This window comes from Salvia splendens, chromosome 6 (assembly GCF_004379255.2).
Source record: "Salvia splendens isolate huo1 chromosome 6, SspV2, whole genome shotgun sequence".
Lineage (NCBI taxonomy): Eukaryota > Viridiplantae > Streptophyta > Magnoliopsida > Lamiales > Lamiaceae > Salvia > Salvia splendens.
Window position 1 is genome coordinate 25,671,248 of NC_056037.1, and position 16,412 is coordinate 25,687,659.

Consider the following 16,412-nt stretch of genomic DNA (forward strand, 5'->3'; position numbering starts at 1 on the left):
ATAATTTATTTAAATTGATTTGGGATCATTTAGTTGAAAGCCCAAGTTTGAATAACATTATCAATGGGTTGGATTTTTTTTAAAGGTTATGGCCCAAAGCCATTTATATATATATATACATTTGGTCTCTAATTTAATTTGAGAAGCCCAAATGTATACATACTTTGCATTCTCGCATTTCTTTCAAATAATTAAAATTCGGGGAAACTTTAAATAATTTCGTTGTTTCGTCTCCAACGACGATTAAATTCGCCCATCGTAACCATTTATATCTGGTGTTGTTCCAAATATAAAAACATCGACCGCTCCTCGATTTATGCGCGTCATCAACCATAACATCCATCTCAAACATCTCATCTGTTATGCTAAGCATAACAAAATCGTCATCATTATTTCAACGAGACTTTCAACATGTCTCCCAAAGTTCCACAATTTAATAAAAAGTACGTCCCTTTTCACATCAAACACATAAACACGACACTCCATTCCAAAGCACATTAACGAGAAGCATACTATCCGAAATAATTTTATTATTATTATTTATTTATTTGTTATTATTATATTTTTTTTCATGACATATATTAATTTAGTACTTCAAAAGTACGAGTGTTACATGTGCACATTATTCCGAACAGGATTTGCGATCCTATTGGGAACCGAATTCGTTACTTAGTTTTGGCATCGCCAAAACCCTCGGCATATAGCCCCAACAGACAGGCCTCGAAAACAAACATTTTATGGCATGACAACAACTTTAAAATAATCACAGCTCCATTTTGAGAAAAGATGATATTTCATAATTTCACAAGTATTTGCTTTATATCCACACTATAGTGTTGGATATTAAAAGAAAGCCCACCTGATACGCTTATCTCCAAATAACAACCCTCGTCTGGCCTCACTTGCCCTTGAATAATTTATCCTTTGAAAATAAATAGCGTAGCACGCTAATTAGTACTTGAACCGATTTTCTTGAGAAAAGAATGCATGCATCATATAGGATAGCACCTACATCTTAGTCTCAACTTTTATAGGATTTTTCTTATCCTATCTCGGGCTTCACTGCTCTGCAGAGTTTATTTATTCATTTTACTGACTTTGGAGAAACTCTATTTTCTCTAAAATAAATATTTGGACACTTATTTAATAAAATATGGATTCTTGAAAATTCCCTTCTTAAATCCTTTTCTTCGGATTTTGCTTAAGGCCGCCCATGGCGTCGCAGGGCGACGCCGGTCGGCTTTCGCGTCTCCCACTTCATCACTTTCCATCCTTGGGAAATTAATAATTTATTCAGAAATTAATTAATCAAGCTCCAACTCGACTCTTAAATTAATCCCAATCTCTCATAATTAAATCTTGACCCCATTGATTACAACCTTGGCCCATACTAATTAAATTTCTCAACTTCCTTCTTCTATCCACAAAACATTGGCCCACTTCCTAATTTAATTAAATGGGACTAGCCCAAATAATTAAGTAGTAATATACCATCACTCCATTTAAAATTATTTAGGCCTACATTGAATTAAATTGTTGGCCATCAATTAAGCAAGGAAGCATAAAAAGTCTCCGGGCTTAACTCAGTTGGTTCCTGGGTGGTAGATTGTCCCTAAACAGACAGGATCGAATGCTGGCAGCCGCAGTGTGGGAGTTTCACCACTGTGGTGGCTCCTTGTGTGCTGGTTACCAGTGTAAGTTCCTCCCACCTAATGGGCCGCTGAGGTACCGTGTTTGAACCCCTCCATAGCGATGTCGGGCCGGGTTATGGGGGCGACTGGGGTGAGCGAATCACCTTTTGTCCCTAAGCATAAAAAAAAAGCCGGCCCACTTCATTTCTAACCCTTTGAGCCCCAACTAATTAAATTGGAATCAACCCAATTATATACTCCTTCATGGCTTCATCCGTCGGTCTCTCTCCCCCTTTCTTCCTCACTCCCTTTCTTTTTCTTCATTCCAAAATCCCCAATTGGAGTCAAAGAGGCAGCGACGCATCCTCCCTTCCATCTCCCTCCTTCTCCGGCGAGTTCGCCGCCGCTCCAGCGTTGGCTATCTCTCTCTCTCTTCCTCTGTTCCACAAATTAAACTTCCCCTTCCAAAATTTGAAATTCCTAAATTGGAATCGGAGAACAGCGGCGCCTTTCCTCTTCGGCGAAATCGCCACCATCTCGACGGGATCACGGAGTCCCGCTGGCACGTAATCCCTCCGTCACGCTCCTTCACTCCATCGAGACCTCTCTCCATCGAGTTCTCCGTCAGGTGCATCACGCGGCGGAGCTGTCGATTCGGGGGAAGAACAAAAGGCATCGCCTTCCTTTCGTGAGCTAGCCGTTCTCGGCGCTGCATGGGAAGGCTCCGGGTTGCCGCCGCGCTCACGCCGTCAGCCTCGGCGAGTGAAGCCGCTGACCACCCCGCCTCCGCTGCGTCGGCCCTCGCTCGTCGCCGGACAGCCCCTCATTCACCAGCTGAGTCACCCTTTCTCCTTTCCCTTCTACTCGATTCCTCGAATCGTGACAGTGGCGTGAAATTGTTTCCATTATTCTTTTGGGGATTGACTGATCTTAAGGTGCCGATTAGTGATTGTCGGAGATGGGCTTGCTATCTTTGTTCCCTGATTAAGTTTTTGTTGCTTGTTTCGTGAGGCCTATGTGGTTCATGTACTGTATTTGTTCGTCGAGTACTGATCGTCTCTATGCTTTACCCTATCTCATGAGAATCCTATAGCAAGTCTAAGTCCTTGAGTATATATATATAAGGTGTTGAGGTGATTACCTCGCTTGGTGAATCCTCTCGGCTTGCCCTTCTCACTGCCGCCGCCTTGCGCCACCGCTTCGCACCCCTTGCCTTGCGAAAATCTGATAGAATGTAGGTGTGGAGTGGGGAGGGGACGGCTTATCTAAAAGCCATTCTCTTGTCTTCTTGTGGCAGTTCATGGGGCATTGGGTTCCTATTGTTGGCTATAAGCTTAGCTCCCTTTTGAGCTTTATGTTTATGTTATTCTTACTACTTTGGTGTATGTGTGGGCTGTCTCTCTTGGCTGCCTCTTCCGCCTCGGACGATGGGGAAAAGGTCCGGTTGTTGCCTCTAAAAAGCCATAGGGATGAGCTCACTCCTTGCTCATTCTTATCCCTTTCCTTAATTGGAAGATTGAGGAGTATCCTACTCTTTGTCCATACTTGAGACCATTGGCTGGATGGTGATGTAGTGAACACAATGTTATGGATGGCGTATGGCGGCTTACGGCGGTGAGCCCAAAAACCGCCACAGGGATATGGCGTATCAGTATGGCGGGATATGGCGGTCGATAAATAATTAATAAAATATTAGTAATATATGTATATATAAATTCAAAAAATTAGAAAATAATAAAAAATTGTAATATATCAAGTTATCAACTATTAAAACAATAAATAAAGCATAAAGTCATAAGCAATTATATAATATGCCTACCATAATACGTCTTAGTTCAACAATCAAAATATAAAGTCATCATCACAAATTCATAATACATATCAAATCTAAATTAAAACCATCCTCAATCATCACCATCCCCAACATAGTTATCCTCCACAAGATAGTTATCCTCATCCTCATCGATATCATCGTCCTCCAACGAAGTAGATCCTTCTTCTTCATCCCCAACTTCTTCATCTTCCAATTCTTCATCCACAAGCTCTCTTTCTTCAACCACTGTCGCCAATCTGCCTTTCCCTAATTGGCCTTTCCCTTTTCTAGATGTGGTTGTGGTTCTTGAGGCTTTCCGAGAACTTGATGATGTAGAAGCTTCTTTTCTTTTCTTAGACCTAGTATATGTGATAGGCTCTCCAATCCCGGACGACTCGTAGACAGTGGTATTAGAAAGGTGCAAAGATAAGAAAAAAGGTATTAGAAAGTATCTTTACTTGACAAAAGGAGAAAATGCCAAACTATGATTGATGCATGAGAGACATAATTTTTGCTCTGTTGAGTCAAGAGAAACATGAGCGCATATAATAAAGTACCTAACAAAAAGAAAATGCTAGTGCAAAAAATTAAATAAAATAGGAGCACAAATTCTTAACGTGTTGCCACTGGATTCCATTTTTTTTATAAACGAGTACTAAAAATAGTACTAATATTTTGTTATTTTTTATACAGTTGTGTCCCTTGTTCCCACTTTCATGTATCGTTCTTAGTTGAGGTTGCAAAAAATTGTTTTATTCCGTAAGAAATTTTTTTAAATACATACTTTACGTGATCATTATGCATAATCATTGCTCTGGTTTAGTCCATGTTACTATCGTTTTTTTTTATTTTGCACATATATTTTCATTCTAATATCTAGAAAGTGTCTTTGCCATCATGTTTATGGGGGTTCATGTTGTGAGGATTCTTCTGCCTTTATAATTGAAATTTTAGTGACCTCGTATGCCTTAGTAATTGCAATTTTAGTGCTATCCACGGAGGATCAAATCTTAAGAAAAATATTGTGCATAAATCAAGGAGGGAGTAATGAAATTAAAGGAAAAACAATAAAGTTAAAACAGTTTGCAGGTGTATCGCACAACTGCATGACACATTCGTGCACCACTCGCACTGTGAATGCCAAAGCGTGATAAGACTAATTTTACATGTATTTAGATGTTCGAGTCCTGACTTAGTTTTACTATTGTTTTGCTATTTGAGCATATTTTTGAATATATTTATATCAATGGCTATAAAATAGTTTTAATTGATTTATACCTTATTGTTTGTAAACTTCTGTCAAAAATTCTATTTCAACGAAGAAAATCCATTCCAATCTTATCGTGTAGTATTTACCGAGTCTCAAGTAGCAATAACTATGACTGAAAATATCAAGTGAGTTAAATTGGGACACTATTTTTTATAATAATATCAGTCACTGTCTGAAAAAAAGACTATTTTTTCATTTAGTTCGTCCACCCAAATTCTCTATAATATTTTAGTTCTATTTTTGAATACCGGTATTTGAATTAATTTTTCTTCTTATATATCTTATTTTACCCTTGTTGAATAAACTCGTGCCATATATATAAGGACTACTTATATGGACAGTGGGAGAATCCTCTTTCAAATGATCACGAAATAACATATTTGTCTCATGCAAATTCAATACATGATTTCTACAATAATCTTTACTATAAAAAGGATCAAACAAAATTAAACAAGAAGAATGTTGATCTTATATTATTATTTATGAAAATTTCAATGATTAATTTCTACAGTATTCTTTACCTATAAAATGATATATCCATATACATCAAACAATGTAATGTCTTTTTATGTTATGATATAAATTACAATAAATTATTTCTATAATAGTATTCTTGACTATAGAAGGATTTTCTGATAATTTGATATCAAACCACTATAAACACAATGGCAAACACACACTTTTTAGATATTAGAATGAAAATAAATGTGCAAAATAAAATAAAAATAGTAACATGGAGTTAACAAGAACAAAGATTATGCATAATGATCACATAAAGTATGTATTTAGATATTTTTCTTACAATAAAATAATTTTTTGCAACCTCAATTAACAACGGCATATGCAAGTGGGAACAAGGGATACAACTGTACAATAAAAACACAAAACATTCTTATTTTCAGTACTCGTTTATATAAAGAATTGAAATACACTGACAACACATTAAGAATTTGTGCTCCTATTATTTTTGTACATGCATTTTCTTTCTGTTAGGTATTTAATTATTTGCGCTCATGTTTTTTTTCCTAGATAATAGATCATTTATGTGCTGTTACGTGCCACGTGGAAACACAAGGTTGGAAGTACGTTGTGACTCTAATTGAGGATACACCCCAGTGCTCCCCCATTATATTAATTATATCTTTTTGTAATTATTTTCATTATTAACCAAAATATTTATATTTGATAAGTTTCTTATGCCGGGTTTGACATTGGATGCAAATCCCATATCACCTTATAGTAGTAATTATTTTTATTAGAATATATTGTGCAAATAATGATAATAGTAAGAGAGTGAAAATTTGTTGAATTGGAAAGAGTACGTGCATTATGCTCGCACCATTTTCACAAAAACCATTCCTTTATTTGTGAATCATTCTGCCTAGCTATTTCTATTTTTCAGTGAAAAACTCAATAAATTTCCTTTGACGATATCTACATTTATGCAATACATTCCCTATAAATATATTTCAGTGTAAAGCGCCATAATATTTCATTTCATTAAGAAGGATCTCATTACCATATATCGAATATAGTACTAGCATTTATGTAAATTTGAAATATACGCCATTTATTGTGTCAATTTTTCGATTATAAATAGACCCATTCAAATCAAATAATACACAAAAATCGAAACTCACTTACAAAAGAGCAATAACAAAGAGCCAAAAAAAGATGTCTTATTCTACCATAATATTTTTGTCTCTCGCCTTGTTAAGCCAATGCCATGCTGATTTGATAGCTGATTTGTGCACCAAATCCAACAATCCCTCCCTATGCAACCAAGCATTGAGATCTGACCCTCGATCAAAGGGTGCAGATGCTCGAGGCTTGGCTAGGATCGCGCTTGACAATTCCTTGTCCGCCACTCAAGCCTCCATCAACGTAGCGAAGTCCATGTCCAGCCCTGGCAACAAAGATAAAATCGATACATGTATCGAGAACTTTGATGATGCAGTGGGCAACTTGCAAGAGGCCAAGCCCTTGATACCGAAGCTAGACAGGCCTAACATCAGCACACTCCAGACCAAAGGTTCGACAGCTCTAACCGATGTGAGAACTTGCAGCGAGGAATTTGGAGCAAGCGAACCAACTAAATTGAAGCAAGCTACTAATAAAGCATACACATTTATTCAGTTGCTCCTGATTATTGCTAATACTTTGTAATTAGCAAATAATTAGAATTATAATAATGTATGTGATAGTATAACCCACTTTTTTATTCTGTTTGATATTATACTACAATGAATAAGTGATTTTAATTTAATATGCAATATACACTATTGCTCGAGTAATGTTTACCTTTCTCACATGACTATTCTAATAGAGATAATACCAAAAGAATTTGATTTTGAACCGTATGATATTTTGTATAACCAACCTTTTATTCTATAAGAATAAATGGAAAAAATTGATGCATGAGAGACATAATTTTTGCTTAGTTGAGTCAAGAGAAACATGAGCGCATATAATTAAGTACCTAACAAAAAGAAAATGCTAGTGCAAAAAATTAAATAAAATAGGAGCACAAATTCTTAACGTGTTACCACTGGATTCCAATTATTTGTATAAACGAGTACTAAAAATAGTACTAATATTTTGTTATTTTTTATACAGTTGTGTCCTTTGTTCCCACTTTCATGTATCATTCTTAGTTGAGGTTGCAAAAAATTGTTTTATTCTGTAAGAAATTTTTTTAAATACGTACTTTACGTGATCATTATGCATAATCATTGCTCTGGTTTAGTCCACATTACTATCGTTTTTTTTTATTTTGCACATATATTTTCATTCTAATATCTAGAAGGTGTGTCTTTGCCATCATGTTTATGGGGGTTCATGTTGTGAGGATTCTTCTGCCTTTATAATTGCAATTTTAGTGACCTCGTATGCCTTTCCAATTGCAATTTTAGTGCTATCCACGGAGGATCAAATCTTAAGAAAAATAGTGTGCATAAATCAAGGAGGTAGTAATGAAATTAAAGGAAAAACAATAAAGTTAAAAGAGTTTGCAGGTGTATCGCACAACTGCATGACACGTTCGTGCACCACTCGCACTGTGAACGCCAAAGCGTGATAAGACTAATTTTACATGTATTTAGATGTTCGAGTCATGACTTAGGTTTACTATTGTTATGCTATTTGAGCATATTTTGGTATACATTTATATCAATGGCTATAAAATAGTTTTAATTGATTTATACCTTATTGTTTGTAAACTTCTGTCAAAAATTCTATTTCAACGAAAAAAATCCATTCCAATATTATCGTCTAGTATTTACCGAGTCTCAAGTAGCAATAACTATGACTGAAAATATCAAGTGAGTTAAATTGGGACACTATTTTTATAATAATATCAATCACTGTCCGAAAAAAAAGACTATTTTTTCATTTAGTTCGTCCACCCAAATTCTCTACAATATTTTAGTTCTATTTTTGAATACCGGTATTTGAATTAATTTTTCTTCTTATATTTCTTATTTTACCCTTGTTGAATGAACTCGTGCCATATATATAAGGACTACTTATATGGACAGTGGGAGAATCCTCTTTCAAATGATCACGAAATGACATATTTGTCTCATGCAAATTCAATATATGATTTCTACAACAATCTTTACTATAAAAAAGGATCAAACAAAATCAAACAAGAAGAATGTTGATCTTATATTGTTATTTATGAAAATTTCAATGATTAATTTCTACGGTATTCTTTACCTATAAAATGATATATCCATATACATCAAACAATGTAATGTCTTTTTTTGTTATGATATAAATTACAATAAATTATTTCTATAATAGTATTCTTGACTATAGAAGGATTTTCTGATAATTTGATATCAAACCACTATAAACACGATGGCAAACACACACTTTCTAGATATTAGAATGAAAATATATGTGCAAAATAAAATAAAAATAGTAACATGGACTAAACGAGAACAATGATTATGATAATGATCACATAAATTATGTATTTAAACATTTTTCTTACAATAAAATAATTGTTTGCAACCTCAATTAACAACGGCATATGCAAGTGGGAACAAGGGATACAACTGTACAATAAAAACGCAAAACATTCTAATTTTCAGTACTCATTTATATAAAGAATTGGAATACACTGACAACACATTAAGAATTTGTGCTCCTATTATTTTTGTACATGCATTTTCTTTCTGTTAGGTACTTAATTATTTGCGCTCATGTTTTTTTGCCTAGATAATAGGCCGTTTATGTGCTGTTACGTGCCACGTGGAAACACTGGGTTGGAAGTACGTTGTGACTCTAATTGAGGATATACCCTAGTGCTCCCCCATTATATTAATTATATCTTTTTGTAATTATTTTCATTATTAACCAAAATATTTATATTTGATAAGTTTCTTATGCAGGGTTTGACATTGGATGCAAATCCCATATCACCTTATAGTAGTATTTATTTTTATTAGAATATATTGTGCAAATAATGATAATAGTAAGAGAGTGAAAATTTGTTAAATTGGAAAGAGTACGTGCATTATGCTCGCACCATTTTCACAAAAAGCATTCCTTTATTTCTGAATCATTCTGCCTAGATATTTCCATTTTTCAGTGAAAAACTCAATAAATTTCCTTTGACGATCTCTACATTTATGCAATAGATTCCCTATAAATATATTTCAGTTAAAGCGCAATAATATTTCATTTCATTAAGAAGGATCTCATTTCCATATATCGAATATAGTACTAGCATTTATGTAAATTTGAAATATACGCCATTTATTGTGTCGATTTTTCGATTATAAATAGACCTATTCCAATCAAATAATACACAAAAATCGAAACTCACATACAAAAGAGCAATAGTAAAGAGCCAAAAAAAGATGTCTTATTCTACCATAATATTTTTGTATCTCGCCTTGTTAAGCCAATGCCATGCTGATTTGATAGCTGATTTGTGCACCAAATCCAACAATCCCTCCCTATGCAACCAAGCATTAAGATCTGACCCTCGATCAAAGGGTGTTGATGCTCGAGGCTTGGCTAGGATCGCACTTGACAATTCCTTATCCGCCACACAAGCCTCCATCAACGTAGCGAGGTCCATGTCCAGCCCTGGCAACAAAGATAAAATCGATACATGTATCGAGAACTTTGATGATGCAGTGGGCAACTTGCAAGAGGCCAAGCCCTTGATACCGAAACTAGACAGGCCTAACATCAGCACACTCCAAACCAAAGGTTCGACAGCTCTAACCGATGTGAGACCTTGCAGCGAGGAATTTGGAGCAAGCGAACCAACTAAATTGAAGCAAGCTACTAATAAAGCATACACATTTATTCAGTTGCTCCTGATTATTGCTAATACTTTGTAATTAGCAAATAATTGGAATTATAATAATGTATGTGATAGTATAACCCACTTTTTTATTCTGTTTGATATTATACTACAATGAATAAGTGATTTTAATTTAATAGGCAATATACACTATCGCTTGAGTAATGTTTACCTTTCTCAAATGACTATTCTAATAGAGATAATGCCAAAAGAATTTGATTTTGAACCGTATGATATTTTGTATAACCAACCTTTTATTCTATAAGAATAAATGGAAAAAATTGATGCATGAGAGACATAATATTTGCTTTGTTGAGTCAAGAGAAACATGAGCGCATATAATTAAGTACCGAACAAAAAGAAAATGCTAGTGCAAAAAATTAAATAAAATAGGAGCACAAATTCTTAACGTGTTTCCACTGGATTCCAATTTTTTGTATAAACGAGTACTAAAAATAGTACTAATATTTTGTTATTTTTTATACAGTTGTGTCTCTTGTTCCCACTTTCATGTATCATTCTTAGTTGAGGTTGCAAAAAATTATTTTATTCTGTAAGAAATTTTTTAAATACATACTTTTACGTGATCATTATGCATTATCATTGCTCTAGTTTAATCCATGTTACTATCGTTTTTTTTTTATTTTGCACATATATTTTCATTCTAATATCTAGAAAGTGTGTCTTTGCCATCATGTTTATGGGGGTTCATGTTGTGAGGATTCTTCTGCCTTTATAATTGCAATTTTAGTGACCTCTTATGCTTTTCCAATTGCAATTTTAGTGCTATCCACGGAGGATCAAATCTTAAGAAAAATAGCGTGCATAAATCAAGGAGGGAGTACTGAAATTAAAGGAAAAATAATAAAGTTAAAACAGTTTGCAGGTGTATCGTACAACTGCATGACACGTTCGTGCACCACTCACACTGTGAACGCAAAAGCGTGATAACACTAATTTTACATGTATTTAGATGTTCGAGTCCTGACTTAGTTTAACTATTGTTTTGCTATTTGAGCATATTTTTTAATATATTTATATCAATGGCTATAAAATAGTTTTAATTGATTTATACCTTATTGTTTGTAAACTTCTGTCAAAAATTCTATTTCAATGAAGAAAATCCATTCCAATCTTATTCTCTAATATACTGAGTCTCAAGTAGCTATAACTATGACTGGAAATATCAAGTGAGTAAAATTGGGACACTATTTTTATAATAATATCAGTCACTGTCCGAAAAAAGACTATTTTTTCATTTAGTTCGTCCACCCAAATTCTCTATAATATTTTAGTTCTATTTTTGAATACCGGTATTTGAATTAATTTTTCTTCTTATATTTCTTATGTTACCCTTGTTGAATAAACTCGTTCCATATATATAAGGACTACTTATATGGACAGTGGGAGAATCCTCTTTCAAATAATCACAAAATGACATATTTGTCTCATGCAAATTCAGTATATGATTTCTACAACAATCTTTACTATAAAAAGGATCAAACAAAATCAAACAAGAAGAATGTTGATCTTATATTGTTATTTATGAAAATTTCAATGATTAATTTCTACGGTATTCTTTACCTATAAAATGATATATCCATTTACATCAAACAATGTAATGTCTTTTTTTGTTATGATATAAATTACAATGAATTATATTTATAATAGTATTTTTTACTATAGAAGGATTTTCCGATAATTTGATATCAAACCACTATAAACACGATGGCAAACACACACTTTCTAGATATTAGAATGAAAATAAATGTGCAAAATAAAACAAAAATAGTAACATGGACTAAACGAGAACAATGATTATGCATAATGATCACATAAAGTATATATTTAAATATTTTTCTTACAATAAAATATGTTTTTGCAACTTCAATTAACAACGGCTTATGCAAGAGGGAACAAGGGATACAACTGTACAATAAAAATACAAAACATTCTTTTATTCAGTACTCGTTTATATAAAGAATTGGAATACACTGACAACACATTAAGAATTTGTGCTCCTATTATTTTTGTACATGCATTTTCTTTCTGTTAGGTACTTAATTATTTGCGCTCATGTTTTTTTACCTAGATAATAGGCCGTTTACGTGCTGTTACGAGCCACGTGGAAACATAGGGTTGGAAGTACGTTGTGACTCTAATTGAGGATGCGCCCTAGTTCTCCCCCGTTATATTAATTATAACCTTTTGTAATTATTTTCATTATTAACCAAAATATTTTTATTTGATAAGTTTCTTATGCAGGGTTTGACGTTGGATGCAAATCCCATATCACCTTATAGTAGTATATATTTTTTTTTAGAATATATTGTTCAAATAATGATAATAGTACGAGACGAACATTTGTTAAATTGGAAAGAGTACGTGCATTATGCTCGCACCATTTTCATAAAAAGCATTCCTTTATTTGTAAATCATTCTGCCTAGCTATTTCTATTTTTCAATGAAAAACTCAATAAATTTCCTTTGACGATCTCTTGTCACGGCCGCCCTTACTAAGGATAGCAAGAACGGGGAAATCACGACCAAGAGGGGGGGGGGGGAACTAAGAAGCGGGGAAGAAATGGGGGACACACTAAAGTTGACACCTAATGCAAAAATCTAATTAACTCCCAAAAGAACAAAATTATTTAGTCTACAAAAAAAAACATTTTTGTTTATCGAAATAAGCAGCGGATTAATGTCTCAAAGTATTTGACATAATAAAGGACGACATTTAATATGAAAAACCCAATTAACTTCGAAAAGAAATATTTTAGTTTATTGAACCGTTAAGCAACGGATTTTAGTCTCAAGATACTTAATGTTATAAAACAGTATTAAATAGTGCAGAAGACTTCTAGAAATTTATTTCAAACATGGCAGCGGAAAAACAGGTATCAAAGAGAGTCATGGGATGACGCCCATGTATGAAGATACGACGCATCCGGGAATCCCTAAAACTCACTCAACATCCGCTGCAACATCTCGCTCAACCTGCACATAGGGAAAACATATGCAGGACTGAGTACTTGTTGTACTCAATGGGCTCATGCCGAAAACATTTTATAACAGTTATGTCATCCATACCAGTGAACTCGAGTTTTACATGTAGTTAAGAAATATCATCGAGAACACAAAAACATTTCATAGCCTGGCCAGGCAAACAATCTCCCCACTTTCTCAACAATCCAACAATCACATCATCTTTCCACAGTACGATGAAAGTGTGGCCACACTATTCGCCCACGAGACCGGCCGACTAGCAAGGACGGCTCCAGATCCCACCAGTGTACACAGCCTGATAGGGTTTGCGGCCCTACTTAGACCCGAATTCGTTTCACACATAGCCATATAGCCTAACGGAGTAAACTCAGACAAACTAGGCATCAGGCACACAATCTCAATCAAAACAATTCATGGCATGACATAACACTTTAAACCACCCTTATAGCTCCACAATCATACATTGGAAAAATAAAAGAGTTTAGTTAAAGAAAGCCCACCTCGCTTGCTTAGACAACACAATACACAACTCAAAAGCAACCCTCTTTCTTTGTGCTCATGTACGCACAACAACCCATGTCAACACCACAACACAATCAGCCTTCCATCAATACAATTTATCATGCATGTTCAATCGTTCCTTTCATCGTTTTCTTAAATTACCCATCCCAACCAACATAAGGAAACACACCATAGTATACCTCAACGTATGACACATAACCATGCCATAAGATGCGTTCCTTAATCACACATGCATCATGTAATTCATTCAAACTTGACAACAAGTATTATTTTAACATGACAGAAATCTGGCAGAACTGAGCAGTCGTTTTGTAAAAATTATTAAAAATCCATCCGGCCTCCGTTAGAGCCTAAATTTTACCACAACACAGTATACACATCAAAGATCATCCAGTTAAAATTTCACATCAAAATCACATCTTTAGATTAGTAAAATGAAAAACGAAACTCACTGGACGAGAATACAATTTCTGACAGAACTGCGTAGTTAACTTTAACAATTCATTAAAATTTCATCTTTCGTCCAAAGAGGCTGAGATTTATACAAAACACAGAAGACATCTCAAAACTTACTCAGTAAAAAATTCGTGCTAAAATAAGATCGTTTGGTCGGTCAAACACACGTCAGAATCTACTGTCCGGAGCACCACAGTTTTCATGCTTCACAAATTCGAATTAGGGTTTATCTATTCATTTATCCAAACACATATATTCATGCTTCCAACACATAATCTGCTTGAAAGATCTCACAACCATGTTCTCATATATTCACATATCAATCACCAACGAATCATCCACATCAATAAATGCATACACATATATTTTTTCATGTAACCCTCAATCCCAACCGATTAACTTCGAGATCTATGATATCTACACTCACTATATCCATGAGGGAATTAAGAACAAGGATTCAGTGGAAAGGGTGAGGAAAAGAATTCAATTATACCTTTCTTGATCAAAACAAACGGTAAAAATGATAATTGATGCGATTCTTTGGTGAATCTTGAAGTTCCAACTCCAAATTGATGCAAGAACAAAGGATTGATCAAGGATTTTTGGAGAGGATGAAGAGAGGGAGAAAGAGCGTGTGGTATGAAGAGAAGAGAGGGGAGGCGTGAGTTTTTGGTGGCTATGGTTAGGTTATTTTAAATTTATAGTCTAGGTTTAGTCCTACACTCAAATAAAATAATTAAATTGTGGTGCTAATAAAATAAAATCCCACAATTAAAATGAAAGTAGGTGTGTGTTTTGAGGGGAGGGAAATTTCAAAAATTGGTATTTAATTAGCAAGGAATTGATTTGCTATTTACTTGGAGAGAAATATATTCACAACTTAGGTAATAAAACAATGAGTATTTCATAAGCAAGAGAACAAAATAAATTAAATCTCCAAGTAGGAAATAAAAAGGGGGCGTGTATTTTTGAAGCGTGGAAGGAAAAATAATTAAATCCTCAATTAAATGGGAATAGGATTTAAATTTAGTAATTTTTTGGTTTTATAGGAAAAGACTCCTTTAAAATAGGTAACAAATAAATTAATTTTCACATGGCAAATAAAGGCATATGGGCGTGTAGGATGGAGAACAAAATAAAAGGAAAATATTCACATCCCCATTGGATTAGACATAGGTATTTATTTGGCACTTATTTGAATAGAAGAAATTCCACAAAATAGGAAACAAATATATTTTTCTCCACAATAAGGGAGGGCCGAAAATTGGCTTTAATCTCTACACGGAAATAATTCAAATCTTAATTTAATTAGGGTGAGGAAACAAAATGTGGCATGATTTAATTGGATTTGAAATAAAAGAAGGGAATCAACAAGACACCAATTAAATCAAAGAAAAATTCATCCTCCTAATTAGAATAGGGGATTTTCGAAAATCACAAGATTAGGCTATGATTCGAATTTCAGGTAGCACAAATTAGGGATAATTCGATTTGGATTTAATTTGAATAAATATCCCAAAACAATTAATTAAATCCAAGAAGAAAATATTTATTCCAATAATTTAAGGGGCCGAAAATTCTCAATGAATTTGGCTAGAACAAAATGCATGATCTCATTTAATTATTTCCCCACATTGGAAAATATAAAGTATATAACATTTGATTCCACATCACTCAAGACAATTTATTTCACATAATCAACTCAATCACATAGGAACAAATAAATTCTAGAAAGAAAAAAATTTCCACTCGACATCCATATTAAAACAAAAAGTGGCAGGAATTTTTGGGATGCTACATCCTTCCCCTCTTAACAGAAATTTCGGCCCGAAATTTGATTGTCTCACATAAACAACTCGGGGTACTTTTCTTTCATTTTAACTTCTAACTCCCACGTGGCTTCCTCGGAGCCATGGTGTTTCCACAACACCTTCACGGATGCTATCGACTAGTTTCGCAACTCTTGCACCTTTCGATCTAGGATTGCTTCGGGTCTCTCCTCGTAGCTCATGTCGGGGGTCAGGATCACTTCCTCTCGATGAATCACATGCTTGAGGTCGAACACGCAGTTGCGCAACTGCGACACATGGAACACGTTGTGTTCTATCGTTCCTTTCATCGTTTTCTTAAATTACCCATCCCAAACGTTCACCAACATAAGGAAACGATCCATAGTATACCTCAACGTATGACACATAACCACGCCATAAGATGCGTTCCTTAATCACACATGCATCATGTAATTCATTCAAACTTGACAACAAGTATTATTTTAATATGACAGAAATCTGGCAGAAATGAGAAGTCGTTTTGTAAAAATCATTAAAAATCCATCCGACCTCCGTTAGAGCCTAAATTTTACCACAACACAGTATACACATCAAAGATCAT

General features: G+C 34.3%; 1 protein-coding gene across 1 annotated transcript; it reads left to right on the top strand.

The window, feature by feature from the left end:
- The first annotated feature begins 9,582 nt into the window (after positions 1–9,582).
- Positions 9,583–10,074, top strand: LOC121809020 (pectinesterase inhibitor-like). The gene has a single exon (XM_042209573.1). The coding sequence runs from the start codon at positions 9,583–9,585 to the stop codon at positions 10,072–10,074; it is 492 nt and encodes a 163-aa protein (XP_042065507.1).
- Positions 10,075–16,412: the final 6,338 nt, after the last annotated feature.

Coding starts and splice junctions, on each gene's coding strand:
- LOC121809020 (XM_042209573.1), top strand. CDS start 9,583: ATGTCTTATTCTACCATAATATTTTTGTATCTCGCCTTGTTAAGCCAA.